Source organism: Pararge aegeria, chromosome 24 (assembly GCF_905163445.1).
Source record: "Pararge aegeria chromosome 24, ilParAegt1.1, whole genome shotgun sequence".
Lineage (NCBI taxonomy): Eukaryota > Metazoa > Arthropoda > Insecta > Lepidoptera > Nymphalidae > Pararge > Pararge aegeria.
The window spans coordinates 12,797,275-12,813,704 of NC_053203.1; the positions used below are offsets into that span (position 1 = coordinate 12,797,275).

Here is a 16,430-nt window from a genome sequence, read left to right on the forward strand (position 1 = left end):
CTAACGTGAAAAAGGAATGGCAATCGCCTGAACTGAAAGTGTGCGAAAACGAATCGACGTGCCTAATGCTAGTAGGCCTTTTCTTTACAACATTATACACTATCTCTCTCACACAATGGGATCCGAAGCATCTCTAATCCCCGTGCCAGCAGAAGTGGGCCACACCACACGCCGAGCTGTTTGTACGCCGTGCAGCGTGCGGTGAGAGCATGTCTGTTTGTTGTAGTTCAACACTTTCTCCGCGAGTGGCTTTCAGAACCACACGGCCGGCTGTTGACTCAACAAGGCGGGCATATAAATACCACTTAAATACTTCTTAAACGTGTCGAAGTAAAGTTTCCGCGTTGAAAGCGAGCTTGTCTAATGAGTACAAACATAATTAGGTGTATTATGCACGTTTCCAGTTGAGAGCGTGTGTGCACTACGCACGATCCCAATTGAGATAAATCGGTTTTAATTGACGGCACGAACTTGAATCGTAGCTCAGATGTCAAATTATGAATGATTTGCGAGCGGTAATCAAAACATAACAAAAAAACTAGACGAATGTTTCCAAATGGTTATATCGAAATGTTCATAATATCCCAAAACTTTAAGTGTTAAGTAGATTTCAGATGAGTGGCTGGGTGGCTTCAGGAAATTCAAGGTACTTTACTTTACTAGGTATTCAGCTTTTCATCTGAAACTCCTTAGGGCCTGGAGATTTAAGGGCGACGAATAGTGCTGTTCGCCAGCGGTTGAGATTCAGCGGACGATGCAGCGCCCAGATGTATCACAACAATTATATATATTTTTTTTTATTTTGATCATATCAGAAATAAAGAGAGGACAACGTTGGAACAAGACCCTTGTATTTAGGATTTCCTACAAAACACCTATCTAGAACACACAGATTGATGTGCAGACAGTTTTTTTTTTTTTTTTTTCGGATTGTGTGTAGCTGATTAACCCTAATGATTTTAACAGCGTAACGCGGGCTTGTTGGCGAGCCTCGGAATGGGGCTCTGCCAGGAAGAGTTTGAACCCTAGGGCTCGAAGAAGCGAAGGGATCGTCGGCCTGAGGGCGCCTCATGTGAGGCCGAACCTCGGCTCAGGCGACGATTGGAGTGAAAGGGTTACGGACGGTGATTAATCCGCACGCTTCCGAGAACGTGGTGCGAGCCCACGTCCGGTTGACGTTAGAAGTCGGGGACCTCGTCTTCGCCGGCGAAGACGCTGTGCATAGGTTGATTGTGTGTTCTGATAGGGAGCATTGTCAGTAGTAATCTGATCGTCAGGGTCGTGAAGGATATGTTTAGGCCTCCTCTTGTTGAGAGTGGCGCTAAGGTTGGGTGAGTAAAAAGAAGCCGCAACTATGAGAGGGTTGGGATGTCGGATAGACTTCTCAAAGTAGATTTTCGAGAGTTTTTTAAAGTATTGAGCAATAGTGGGGAGTTTGAGATCTCTATGGAGATCGACGTTGCGTACGAACCAGGGGCACCCAGTAGCGTTGCGCATGAAGCGGTTTTGGAGAGTCTGGAATCTCTTATATGCGGAGGGAGGGCGAAACGCGAAGGCGACGCTCGCATATGACATGATGGGGCGGACACAGGTTTTATAGAGTGTCACTTTATGACGAAGTGACAACTTGCTACGTCTGTTTAACATGGGGTAGAGTCTACCGAGAACGAAGGCAGCCTTGTTACGGGCTGCGCTAATGTGATCTGCGAAGTTAAAGCGACTGTCAAAAGTTACACCCAAGTACTTGGCTGTCTTTTGCCACGGTATAGGACGGTTGAATAAGTTAAGGTCCCTTTTGTCCCTGAGGTCAGGGCGGGCTCGTCCAGTGAAAAGCACTGCTGTGCTTTTATCCGGATTCACCTCTATCCTCCATTGGCGAAACCAAGCGCCTAAGCGCTCGATGGCCTTTTGGAGGCGGGATATGATGCGAGGTATGGTTCGGTATGTTGTATAGAGGGCGGTGTCATCCGCAAATTGGGCTAGCTCTACGTAGGGGCTCTTTGGTATGTCGCTAGTGTAAAGCGCGTATAGGAGGGGTGATAGAACAGAGCCCTGAGGGACTCCGGCTCGTATGGGTCTGGTAGATGACAGAGTGCCATCTATCCGGTAACGGAAGGTGCGATCGCTCAGGTAGTCTCTTAGCAGTTGCAAGATTCTGTCTGGGATGCCCTGGTCGTGAAGCTTATATATTAAGCCCGCATGCCAAACCTTGTCGAAAGCTTTGGCTACGTCGAAGAATACTGCTCCTGTGAGCAGCGGGTATCTTTTTTCAAAGAGACCTCTGGATATGTGCTCCGTCAGGCGGTGCACTTGGTGGATGCTAGAGTGTTTGGCTCGAAAGCCGAATTGCTCGTCGTTGAGAAGCTTTTTTGCTTCTACGATGGCTTTGAGTCGGGCCAGTATAATTCTCTCATAAACCTTTGCTAAGGAGTTGAGTAGACTAATCGGGCGGTAGCTGGTAGGGAGATTGGCGGGTTTGCCAGGTTTGCGTATACCTATAACTATTGCCTCTTTCCACTCCTTGGGGAAAGAGCATCCTGCCAGAAGGGCGTTGAATATTAGTACCAGTAGGTAAAATAGTTGTGGGGGGAGGCATTTTAATGCTTTATTGGTGATGTTGTCGGGACCGGGTGCTTTCTTTGAGTGCAGCTTGTTGACAATCGCTTGGACCTCGTCGACGGAGGTGGGAGCTATAGGGTCGCTGTCGGGAGACGGGATACCAAGGCTACCAAGTTTACTATTGACTAGCCTAACATGGTCGGGATCTATAGACACATTGCTCGGAGTGCATTGGGATTCTATTGTGTCTGCGAGGCATTCGGCCTTATCCGAATCTTCGAAGGCGGGTGGGAGATTCGGGCGTAAGAGCGGAGGGGTGGCTGAGATTTGGTCGGCTTTGAGAGCTCTCGCTAGGCCATAGTACGCAGTATGGGATGGCGTGAGCTCCCCTAGCTTTCTGTCCCATGAGTCGCTCCTCAGAATATCAAGGCGAGCCCTGAGTTTTCTTTGGAGTTTCCAGAGTTTCCTCCGGTTGTCGTCAGTCGGGTAACGGGCATGGGCTCTAGCTTGGGCATTTTTACGTGTCAGCAGCTGTCGGACATCCGCCGGCAATTCTCTACGACCTAAGTCGTTGGGAATTGTACGGGAACAGTCCTTCAGTGACTCACTAATGTGCTTCACAAAATGAGATACCGCACATTTGGCATCTTCTACTGAGTCTATAAATTCAGGGATTTCGGACAGGTGCACAGATTCGAGCGTCTTGAGTCTGTCTGTCAGACTTTTCCAGTCTACGATGGTTTTGGTCGAAACGGGAGTATCGGCTGGGGGTCCTAGCTGGAGTAGGACGGGACGATGGTCGGAGCTAAGCTCGTGTAGCACTTCTAAAGAATGCACATGGAGTGCGACGTTCTTTAGAATAGCTATGTCCAGTACGTCTGGTCTGTCGTTTGAGTTATTTTTAAACGGGTAGCGAGTGGGTTCGTCCGGGGCTAAGATATCAAAGCTTAGGTCGGGACAGAGGTTGTACAGTCTGTATAGTGTGCAGACAGTGATGACAGTTTAGAGAAGGGTCCACCTTACGTCTGCCGGCTAGTCTCACGTCATCAGCATCTCACAATCTCAAATCTAATCGATGTAAGATCAGGGTTCTCAGAGATGTTAGAACTGTCACTCGTGTGTGAATTTTGAAGACACAATTACGCAACACTTGTGAAGTGTCGCGTTTGCTCGACAAATAAACCTCCGTGTTAATGGAGCTGAAGGCGATTCGCATGCGCGCACACACACACATACGCGTGAAGCGAGTACGGACGAAGGCATCGGATTAAGGTACATGATTTGGATGTTTGTGTTATGTTACAAGTTTGACCACTTTGTATGTCGTTGTGATAGCTTAGTGGAAAAGCAATTTAATATCACTTGCTCTTACAGTGAAGAAAAACTTAACGAAGCTTGCCCTCCCTGGGTGGACTGCTGCCTGAGCCCTTCGGTATTGGGTTGGTAATGATGATGATGATACTTGTGTTGTGTGTGTGCGTGTTATCGAAGCGCACAAACTGATGATCCTATATTATTAAATGTATTTTTTAATCGAATTGAAAATTAATCGTATTGGATTTCGGCAGCTTTTTCTTTAGTTGTTTGTTCTGAAATGTGCGTTAAATTAATTGTTAATTAACAATGTTTTTCAGTGCCTGGGAGTTTATCTGTATATTATAAGTATTTATGTATATTATTCTTAAAAATATTCATCAGTCATCTTAGTACCCAACACTAAAAAACATTCATGCTCATCACACAAACATTTTCCAGTTGTGGGAATCGAACCCACGGCCATAGACTCAGAAAGCAGGGTCGCTGCAAACTGCGCCAATCGGCCGTCAAACTAAGCAACCAGTCCACTTGATTTTTGGCGTAGTTAGTAGAAAGGACGTAGATTATCGTTAGTTTGTATCCCAGGAAAACACACAGTTTTCGTAATAAACGCGACGCTGCAACAGCTAGTTACCAAATAAAAGGCCTCGTTACCAGCGTCGGTAGCTCGCAGTTTGCAAAGGCTGCGTAGGTATCTATCATAATTCATTACATTGATATGCATAACTCAGTCGGAATGCGAGGCTCGAAACCTGTCTGAACTCCGCACCTACTCGCACCTACTGCCTGCTCGCTACTCCCGCGGTTTGTCCGTGTATTTGTGCTCGCTCGTACTCGAGACGCGAGCGTACGCTCGGGGCGTTCATACGAGTAAATAACGTAAAACTCGTCTCGGGTTTTTAATATTGATTTTGACACCTACAGCAGAAATTTGTTACTGATAACTTACTGACGAGTGTTTTACTTGTTTGAAAACAAATCTCATACACTTAGATACATGTATCACCGTCTTAAATTTTTTAACACTTTGCTGGCCCGCCAAAAAGCAAGAGTCCCTTCTCATAATGACTAGGGTGGTGGCTCACGCGTTTGGGAACATTATGGGGTCTCTTAGGCGAGCAGGTCTCCTTACGATTAAGTTACAGAACCAGAGATCGAACTCGGTCCCTCCGCATGAGAAGCCAAGGTTCTTACCACTAAGTTATCACCGCATCACACACCACGCCGCGCGCCGTTCAAATAAAATAAAATCATTAAAATCGGTTCAAATTATCGCGGCCATATTCAGCAATATAAAGTAGAACACGTGGCTCCTAATCTAACAGCCGCGATAGTAACATGATTGCAACACGCCAAGCAACTGAACTTATTAGAAAAGATAAAGAGCTATCTACGCTTTAATTATACTAAATTTTCCTAACGTCCCTAGCATCGATACCTAGGCGAAAGAAATCACTTTGAATTGATAAAGCCGTCACTTTAAATTGACTACTTTTGTAATTTTGTATTTGTGTGCAATAACTGAGTTGTTTTGATTGCCAGCGATGTTTAGATCTTTCAAAGTAATTAAACTATTTTCCTAAATTGCTGTTACCCAAAATACTTATCCGGATATTATTACAAATTCAGTTGCATATATTATATACCTAACTGTCTTCTTCCACGGGGATTTTTGTGAAAAATATAAAGGAGCCGACTATATGATAGAGCTGTCAACTTAATTCAATTCAATTATTTCATCTTAGTTTCATTTATCGAAACTTAGTTTAATCGCCATCAATACATTACCGGTTCAATATAGGTAATGCGCGATCATAGCTCACGCTGGCCCCCGGCCCGTGGCTGGTAGTGCGAATTGGTAGACCCGCCGATGCCTCACCCACTTGGCTGTCACCGATTTAAATTAGGTTAGTAACTTGTATTTACGTAAAAGCGAAAGCCCTAAGTTCAGCCTAATCCTCTAAGTTAAATTAAAATGATAGACATGAACATTGAGAAGAGGTACATACCCAGTGGTGAAGTAAGAAAAATCCGGAACACAAACAATGAATCACGGTATCAAGTGAGATCTACCACGTCGCACGTCACCGCCGAGCCGTGAGGGCGCTCAGCTGACTAACCAGGTACCAGCAACTGACCGAATGACTGACTGGAAACTCGCTGGTGCAACTGTTATCAGCTGATAAGGACGTGCGCGTGTCCGACACTGACGTCAAATTTGCCAGTTGCCAGTACTGTAGATGCGGCTATGGGTACATATTTCGAGGTCAGGCTCTTATTTACTTGTATACGTTAAAGAAACCGTTCAAGTGCGAGTCGGGCTCGCGCACGGAGCACTCCACATATTACGATATATTATATACCATTATATAAGTAGTATTTCAAAACAGCAAAAAAAATCACGTTGGTTGTATGGGAGCCGCCTTGAATATGCATTTTCGGCAACACAAATCGAAATGAGATACAAATATGAGTTACAGCCTGATGAGGACAGACAGACGGACAGATGAATGCAGAGTAATAGTATGCCTTAGTAATAGGATCTCATTTTATCTTTTGCGTCCGGACTTTCATGTGTTGTGTGCTAGTAACAGTTGCAAGTAGACACTTTGTTACTAGCGATAGCGGTTCCCCGCGACTTCGTCTGCATACAAATACATACCATATTTTCCCATACAAACTTTCATCCGCTTTTCTACACAATACAGCCCGACCTACTTTCTGTCGGCGCTATTACTTCATTGGGCTTGATGTTAATCGCTTATAACCTGCCTTAAAAATTTAACTTTCAATGCAAGAGAGGAACCCATACGTACCTACATCCAGAAATTAGCGTGCCCAAAAAACCGAAAATAAAAACTTCAGTATTAGCTGTGAGCATAGAACCTAACTGTTGTCGGATTCCCCGTCCGCGTTAAGCCTACTTGAATAAAGAAAGTTCTGAGATATCAAGTTTTGTAAAAATTAATAAATTAAAAAAATAATTCAGTTTAAAAAAAATTAAAGTTATTATTCAGTAATCAACGTAGCGACAGTGCTGGCAACTACTAAATTATATTAAAGATACAACTGGAGCCAAAAAGTCACAGTGCCGCAATTAAGTAAAATTAACCATAAAAGTTACAATTTGTAAAAACTATCACCAGAATACGATCTCGGCTTTATGTACTTATGCAGATAGAGGTAGCTTGTTGTGTCTAATGGAAGAAACAAAATTCCTTAGGTCCAGTCGAAAGTCAGCTGGGAATACTTAATTGGAGTTATAAAACGTACATATCATAGTTATAGCAAAAAATTATATTTTGGGAGTTGAAACAGTTATAAAACAGTTAGATCCATTAGAAGGATATTTAAGCATTTTTTGTATATACACTTAATGTAATAGTTATAAATATAATCTTCTGGTAACTCTGTCATATATCGTAATATTCACTGTTTTTTTTATCTCAAACGACTTTCCTTCCTGTTGGGGCATAATAAACCGCTTTGCGTCGAAAATCCCAAAGGAATGAAATGTGTCGGCCGGAGGGATGTGCCAGCGTTGAACTCTTTTGTAGGCTATCTCCACGACGCAACCACGTTGTGCTATGGAGCGCAACTCCTTCGCAGCTAGGTTCGCGACGCCAAGCCTGTGAGAGGTGCTAAACTTTCGAGCTCTGCTTACCGAGTTTTTAGTCCTAAAGTGCCCTTCTTCGCTAGCTCGGGCGTGCGCTATTTCTTACTGAAACATTTTGTAATATTAATACATTACTAAATCAGCCAGAAATAATTATGGTATTAGTAGAACTTTTTGTGATAAAGCTCGTACTATTAGGTAAGGGGAAATACTAATGCCATGCTAGATTCTGGCGCAAAGCAGCCTTGTTGGCGTGCTGTGGTCCGATCTGAAGTGAGGTTGTTGGTATAATTACAGGCCTGAGGCCCATGAGGCTTGATGCCTCCGCCTGGGCTGATAGACGCAGCGGCACGTCGCAGGGCGTGCCGTGGACACGTCACGCGTGTTGCTTTGTTTATAGGCGATGATTTTCCTAATAGCGCTTTTCAAATCAAGAGTGAATGGCATCCTTTGGGAACTGGTGCACTGCTGTATCATCATTTACCATCACGCGTGATTGCATCTATAGGCTATGCTAAAAAAAAGCTAAAGAACTCAGCAAGAGTTGGCAGGAGACCTAGATCCAGCTGTGGACGGCCGCCACATTGCGTGAGGTCAGGCCTCTTGCAGGTACCTACCTGGCAGGCGCATGCGCACGAACGGAATAATAATGGCGTTTCTAAGAACCACTGAACCCCTTCCGAGAACCGACTTATACTTTCGCCGGATCTTCCCTCTTTCCGCGATAAACGAAAGAAATCTCATTTAGATACATATCTATTAAGTACTACATTATTCACTGTGTACTTTAGTACACTAAGCTATATCGCCAAGCTTATTATTTAATATTGTTGTAGTTCTTGTTTATTAATAATTCTCACTCACGTCGAACGATGCAACTTGAATTATGAATAAAAGAATGCTGCTTCAGCGATGGGATGACTCTCCCCCGGACTCATTGATGTCATTTTACTGTCAATTGACGGTTACACGTGCGTTCAAATTTAATTTCATGCGGAATCAGCAATTGTTTGCGTTCTATGAGATGCGAAATTAATGGTTTTCATATTTGTCCCTAAAACTGATGCTCAAAGCTTTGTTCTCATTTAAAAATATTTTCCGAAGATTACCTGTAACTTTGTAAGGTAATGAACCATCCGTGACCAGTAGATATGATTAATTATAAAAATACGATTAATGGCTTCTAATGGCTAAAATTTAATGGCTTCTCGTTTATTGCGTTTTACTAAAAGTATTCATTATAGGTACTTCTATTGTGAACTTGCCCGCTATCTACGTTCGCGATTATTCGGGTTTTTCACAAATCCCGTGGAAAAGGTATCCTTTAAGGTAAGGTTTTCCTGATTAAAAGTAGTCATGTTACTCGTCCTCCTTTCATCTAACTCTATGCCATACTTAAACTCTAAGCGGCGTAGAGGAAGGACAAACTCACTTTCGCATTTATTCATTAGTTAGGATATACCGCGAAAAGTGAACTTACAATATAAAATATGCGTTACTTTTTCCACATTCGGGAAACCTAATGATGAAAATATTCAGACGGGCTGATAAATATTACAAACACAAGCGCGATGTGTCAGCGCCTAGGTATTTTAGAATGTTCTGGCAGATAGGTTGTGCGGATGCGATCGCGATGTGGACTTTTTGTGTTGACAGACACTGACGCGTCTCATGCCTACCATACGTTAGTAATAAGAAATGTTATAAACAAAATTGCAGTTAGTAGTTTTAAAGAAAACAATTATAATTTCAGTGCCTTTGAAACACTCTGTAGCGAGTGCGAGTGATGCGGTGCGGCGGCGGTCTCTTATCATCGTTCCGTTTATTCACTGAAGTGAAACAATATTCGAATGTTTATTGTTTCAAAATTGCGTTGTTTTTCTTTGTAGGTGTGTACCGTACCCAAGGGCGGAACTCTTTTACTAAGACACCGTCTGTCCGTCTGTCTAACTGTCACCAGGCTTAATTTATGAACCGTGATAATTAGACAGTAAGAGTTTTGACATATATTGTTTATCATTGCCGCTTTAATAACACATACTATAAAACAGAATAGAATAAATATTTAAGAAGGCTCCCAAAGCACAGGCATGACTTTTTTGTAGTTTTATTGATAATGACACGGAACCCTTCGTGCGCGAGTCCGACTGTCGCTTGGCCGGTTTTATCAAAACCAAACTTCATTACTAATTGTGTGGACTGCGGCCGCCCTGCGTGTAATGGGACGGCAATGGGTTGATGATAGATGATATTGTATGATAGATTAAAAGAGCTGTCGCCCGTAAGGCAGTAAATACTCGCCGAGTAGGTATATACATACAGTATAACAGTAGGCATGGCGCCCTCAAGGTTAGCGAGAGGGCCTGAGGGCGATCGGCGAGCAATTCCAAACATATTTGCACTAGAATTCAGAAACTTGTATTTGACTTATGGCTATGAGAAAAAACAGATAACTGACTAAATATCTTTTCCGAGAGTAGGCATAGTGTTTGAACAGCAGAGCATCTTACGATAAAGGTACTCTGACGACCTGACGAAAGATCTACGCAAAACAAGCTTGCCAACGTATCAGTTACGTTTGTGTGAATTTGTTAAATTGCCGAGGATTTCATGACGTCTGGTTCAACTGTATTAAAGGAGTTTTGACAAAATCGTCCATCTCAAACTCATCACTTCTGTATTAAGATAAGTCTATCACAGACTTTTACTATTACGGGGTTATATTTTTTGTTATTTATTTAATCGAAAAATACAAAAAAGTTTTATATGTTCAATTTAAAAGGTGTAAAACCTAAACTCTAAAGAGTTTTACCGTTACACCCTATATATAAAAACTACAATTAATTTTAATTTAAAATACAATAATTAATTCAATTATAAATGCGCAATTGAGTTCGTTTGTCAGTTTGTCCTTCCTCTACGCCCTAGCGAAGCAACCGATGAACTTGATTTAAGTTTGGCAAACAATTAGTCGAAAAGACGGAGAGTACCATAGACTCTTTTTATTCTAGAATATATTCCCACGAGATTTGTAAAATACCATAATATCAAAGACTAATTGTATATTTTGTAATAATTTCAGCAAGATATTTAGTAAAACAGTTGCAAGATGTGCCCTAAACATACTTGGATATCATATACATTTGTTTCGCTTAAAAGTCGATTTGTTGTAACTCAATCAATGATTAAATACTGTCCGTGTATGTAGTTGTGACAAAAGTCACGTCCATACGTACAGATATTAATAACTTACTCGTACACTTTATTCAGCGAGTGGAGCGCGTCATCACTTGGGAATGTTGAATCGACGGGCCATCTGATAGCGTGGCAACCTTCGTCATTAGCTCTTATCTATTTAGCTCTAAGAGTCACTTTTGCGTGAGCGTCGTCACCATGCTTACCTGGCTAGCCCTGTTAGCGGACTAGTCTTGCCCAATAGGTTTAAGTTTAAGATTAGAGAGATTTAGGAGATAACCGCCATATTGGGATGTTTGTGATATGTTATCTGTATCGGTAAGTTATATTTGTTAATCTAGTTGTTCTAGCTAGTTCTAGATCTATTCGCAGGCAATGTGTCTGACTTCATACAAATCAATCATATGTTTTATAATTTTACTAAAGACCTGATGATCTGAACACGCTATAGAACCTCACCTTTTTAATGTATTAATAATAAATTTAAAGAATTAATTTATAATGAGTATAGAAAAAGCTTAGTTTTCAGAATTTAGATATTTCGCCTGCTGCTTTAGCTTATTTCTAATTTAGTTACTTTCTTAACTGAGTTATAATATACACACAGAAGTTTGACAGGTTAAAGCTTCAGTAAAATGATTGGTAATTATATCTTACATTCTGAATAAAATTCCAACTGCTTTTCCAAACGCACGAGCTGTTAAAAGGCTGTATACTCTTTCGAAACTCTTATTGTTAACTTTACATACTACCACACTAATATTAGGAAGCTGAGTACGTAAGTTGAATGATTGAATCCGTTATCCCAGTTCCTAGGTAAGTACCATTCCGATTTACTGAAAAGGCTCACGGAATATATTTAAAATAAATAGAAATAAATATATTACGACAATACACACATCGCCAACTAGCCCCAAAAGTAAGCGTAGCTTGTGTTATGGGAGCTAAGATAGCTGATGAATATTTTTATGAATATTATGCATATATACTTATAATATACAGATAAGGACTTAGACACTGGAAAACATGATCATCACACTAACATTTTCCACAGGTGGAAATCGAACTCACAGCCTTGGGACTCAGAAAACAGGGTCGCTGCTCACTGCGCCAACCGGCCGTTAATATGTTCACTAGGGGTCGGGTTCTAGACAAGTTTTGAATTCCACGAAAGTCGTACCGCTTAATGAGTTCAGTTAGTGACAGAAAAATGTGTAATATTGCGTCATCCATAAAAAATATCACATTAGGTATTTCAAATTCTTAACAATCTCGTTTATCAACATTGCGACATGGATATCGATGCTAATGCTAACGCTGGCGGAATATCTTTTGCCGTACCCGCGGCGGCAGCGGCGCGCCTTGCGCAACCCGGGACGATAGCTAATTACATGAAAACCCAAATTACAGGTGATTACCAAACCAAACCACCAAACTACTTTGATTAATGTATGTTTTGTTGGCGCAAACCGACAACGAGACGTCACATCCATTTCCTTGCCAATATTATGAAAATTGGTCCGTCTGTTGAATACCAGTCGAGTAGAGGCGTAACTTAGAGTGAGAGAAACAAAAACAAAGGGCCAGCAGAAGATGAGATAACTATTGCCAGTTATCATCATCATCAACCCATAACCGGCCCACCACAGACAGCACGGTCTCCCCTCCGAAGGGCAGACGTCTTTGACATGCAGGTGTCTCACGTGACGATAAAGACGACATAGACAGATATGAACCAGGGACACAAGGGTCTGCTAGTTGCGTAAAATATAAAGATGTAAGAATCCACCACGACTGGTTAAGGTTCGAAAAACTTTACGACTTTGCTCTCTTCTAAAATGTTTAATGACCGAGATGATATTATGATGTAAAACGAGAACATCCGCAGAAGAATAGAGTAGTAGGCGAAAGTAGAAGAGTATCCGAAATATCTCAGTGAGTTGTGAAATGAAACTGGCAATAAACAGGGTACCGATAGACTTCGGGGTCTCAAGGTGGAATAGCAATCCTGCACCGGCAAGCGCGAATGCTGGAGAGTTTAATTTCCATGCTTTGACACTAATAAGTCAATCGGCTTTCGACACAGAATTACTAATTCAATTTTGTAATTCTGCTTTGGGATTACAGCAGAATTGTTCGCTTAATTATGCGGGCTTATTGCAATCAATCATCATTGAAGGTATGACTGGATCGAGTAGGCGAATTTTGCATTCATTACACATGAAGTACTTTGTTGAATCATCGTGTTTTGAAGGTTTACAGTGACTCTTTGTAAAAATATTTACTATCGCTATACTCAAACAGATTGTTGGTCTTCTATATTGTGCGATGTTGTGATTTATCTATAACCATACATAGTTCACTGCATGTCTGACATTCCCTCGTATTTTCTGTAACTTTTCTTTTGGATCCAAACTAAACAAAATTAAAGTCAAATATTTCTTTATTCAAGTAAGCACATAGATGGCACTTCGGATGCGTTCATTACATACAACTAAGATACGAAATACGTTCACTACAACCTAAGAAGCAACAAACAACAAACTTAGGTGTTCTTGTCGTTATCACCATCTCATCATTGACATTTAAAAATATTAAAGAAGCAACCTGGTAAGAGCAATAATTCGCACCCAAGCCTTTTTATCGTTTACGTAATCCTTTACACTAAAATAGGACTTTTCTTTAAGCTTTCGCTTCGTACAAACTTTGAACTTTTTGAGAGACATCTCCAAGATATGAAACCGGTAATTTATTGTAAAATTGTATACTTTGTTAAATAATTTTTTTTTATTCATAAACAAAAATAACCTATTTACCAAAACAAAACTAAATAAAATCTAAAACGTCTTCGAAATCACCGCAGAGAGGCACAGTTCCTAACATACTGGCAGCATGGCCCCATTGAATGGCCAAGCTATGTTTTTGCCAAGGCCCGCTCACCGGTAGACTCGTTAACCTTTTATACAATTTTAAAAAAGAGCTCAAGCCCCCTTTTCATACGGTATATCCTTTAAATAAATTACTTATTTTATGTAGTCATTAAAATGTTTCAGTTACATTTCCTCTAAAATTTAGATATATTTTTCTGAACATACATTAAATTTTCAAATATGTTTTGCTTTATACTGTTATTATTGTAACGTCTTTAAATTTATCCTTCAATGACTATCTCGGAACCATTTTATAGATCGCACGAACAGCCTTTTTCTGCAGCACGAAAATAGTGCCAATATCAGCAGCTTTACCTAATAGTAAAATTCCATTTTAATGCTGTGAAAGTAACTAAGATAGACTAGTCTAACCGTTTCTATGTCTGTCATATGGCGTATCTTCTTTACTGCATAGGTAGCAGAACTAAGCCTGTTCGATAAATTATTTACATAAGGGCCCCATTGAAGTTCAGCATCTAACGTTATTTCTCGTAATACTATCGTATCCACCAGATTCAACAATAGCAATCTTCTTGACTGCCTCAAAACAACACACCGTTGGTCCTCCTGTATCTTATTCCAAGGAATTTACCTAAGAATGACACGATGAACCTTTACCATTTTCGCCGTTGATACCCAATAACTTAGTCACTAAGGATTTTCATTTTCATTACAGTCCGATAATTCGTGCGTGATTGTTGTTGTATCGATGATGCTAATTATCTTGATACGGACAATCTTATCAGAGATTAACAGTTTTCACGATACTTGAAGTAACCGTCATTTGACTTTTAGGAATTTATGATTCCACTCTGATTCCGAATTGCAATAAATTGTCTAAGCACATGCCTATATTTGACGTCAAACTTGATAGATAATTGTTGTATCAAAGCCGCCAAAGCTTGCATCACAGAATGTTTTTTTGCGCTAGACTGGATTTCAATGTGACAGGAAATCAGGCTCCTGGAGTTATTATTCAAGACTGCTGTTGTTCGGTCACCAATGTAACAAGAAATCAGGAATGTAAGAATACAGGATTGGCTGTTGTTTTGTGACCACCACACCAAGACGTGTGCGTTCTACGGCATAATCAAGTTATAATAACAGTTAAGCTAACGAGCTCGCTGCAGGCCGATAGCGACTTCCTGCGCGGGCGCCGTTGCCACATTGCGCGGCTGAGCCGGCACGTCCCGAGCAGGAACTCCTTACCGGAGCTGCCGGGGCCGCTGCCGCTGCTGCCAATAGTAATTAGCATGCGGAGCGAGCTGGCGTGTGAGAGCGCGGCGTTCAACGACCGCTCGCCGTGCGCCACCTAGCGGCCGCGCCCGGTCGCCCGGGGCTCCGGCGGCAGTTCCCGACGAACGTGCCCAACCTATCGCTAGGGCCGCTCGCCATGCGAAACTAACGGCGGACGTGAGATACTTTTTATGGCTACTTTCTTAACTTTCATTCGTTTTAATTACGAGTGGACGTTCCACGGTTTCGACGAGAGAACTTAAACGAGCGTCGCTCTCTCGATGTCAAGGGGCACGGCGCTCCGCTCTGGCGTATCGGGATCTGACACTCACCCGTGTGGCAGCGGTCCCAGGTCCGTTCGTTGGCACGTCACACTCACTGCACTCGCGATAATACTTGACGCCTCGGCGGCGACTCAGCGAGCACTGGAGGCGGCGCGGGCGCGGCGGGTGGCGCGGCGCGCGGGGTGGGGGCGCGGGGCGCACGCGGCGGGGCGGGCGCGAGCGCGACTCGCGGCGCACAGTCGGAGCGATGGCCGCGAACGGGTCGGCAGCCGCGGACACGCGGCTCTGCCACGTGCGGAAGGTGCCCAGCTTCGATGGCTACGGATTCAACCTTCACGCCGAGAAGGGCAAGCCGGGCCAGTACATCGGCAAGGTGGACGCGGGCTCGCCCGCCGAGGCGGCGGGGCTGCGGCGCGGCGACCGCATCCTCGAGGTGAACGGCAGCAGCATCGCGGGCGAGTCGCACAAGCAGGTGGTGGCGCGCATCAAGCAGCGGCCCGACGACGCCGAGCTGCTGGTGGCGGCGCCGGCACCCGGCGACGCGCTGCCCGACCTGGACGCGCCCGAGCCCGCGCCGCCGCCCGCCGGCGCGCCCGCCGACGCGCCCGACGCGGCCGACGCGCCCGACGCGCCGCCGCGCCTCAACCTGCACATGACGGCCGCCGAGATGCGTGCGCAGCTGCAGGCCAAGAAGCGCGTCGACCCCAAGAAGGTGCCGCTGGACCTCAAGTCCAAGTTCGATATCGTGAAGAAACTGTGACGTGCGCGAGTGCGGGGGACGAGGGGCGCTGCCATTGAATGTTGTACATACGTACTGCTCGTTGTTAAGGAATTTATTGCAATTTAATTTTATTACTATACATATTTATATTACGTAGGCGCACCGATCGACTATGAAATGATTATCTAAATGTGTAGTTAGTTTTACAATACATACCTAATTAAGTGCAATTGTTGTCGAGTGATCAATAAAAGATTTAATTTTACGTGTTGTTGTTCTGCTCGCTGTGACACCCCGTAGCCGCAACTAGTGACGTCGCATTTAACAATAGCTTTACGAGGAGGTGCGGACGTGCAAACCAGTAGTATTGAATGAATGCCAGAGATTTATAGACGAAGGTTCTAGAGTGTGTGGGAGAGCGACCCTTGGTCACCGGCCGGGCTGTGGTGATCACCACTAGCATCTTATAGGAGCAGGATTTGTTTGATTTCATGTTTATGTTCAAATGATTTCACTGGTATTTCGCAGCAATACTCGTTAGTTCACAGGCGAGGTTGTAATCGAAGTGTCTA

At 43.1% G+C, this 16,430-nt stretch overlaps 2 protein-coding genes across 2 annotated transcripts in view; one reads left to right on the plus strand and one right to left on the minus strand.

Moving 5' to 3' along the window:
* The window catches only part of LOC120634591 (epidermal growth factor receptor kinase substrate 8-like), a 41,443-nt gene extending 26,175 nt beyond the window's left edge, over positions 1-15,268 (minus strand). Inside the window, exon 1 of the mRNA XM_039905318.1 lies at positions 15,186-15,268. The gene's annotated coding sequence lies outside the window, so the exon portion shown is untranslated. The remainder of the gene's footprint in view (positions 1-15,185) is intronic.
* A 112-nt stretch (positions 15,269-15,380) lies between these two features.
* Positions 15,381-16,123, plus strand: LOC120634503 (Na(+)/H(+) exchange regulatory cofactor NHE-RF2). Its single transcript, XM_039905161.1, has one exon. It carries the CDS (start codon positions 15,385-15,387, stop codon positions 15,895-15,897), a length of 513 nt encoding a protein of 170 aa, XP_039761095.1. The 5' UTR covers positions 15,381-15,384; the 3' UTR covers positions 15,898-16,123.
* Positions 16,124-16,430: the final 307 nt, after the last annotated feature.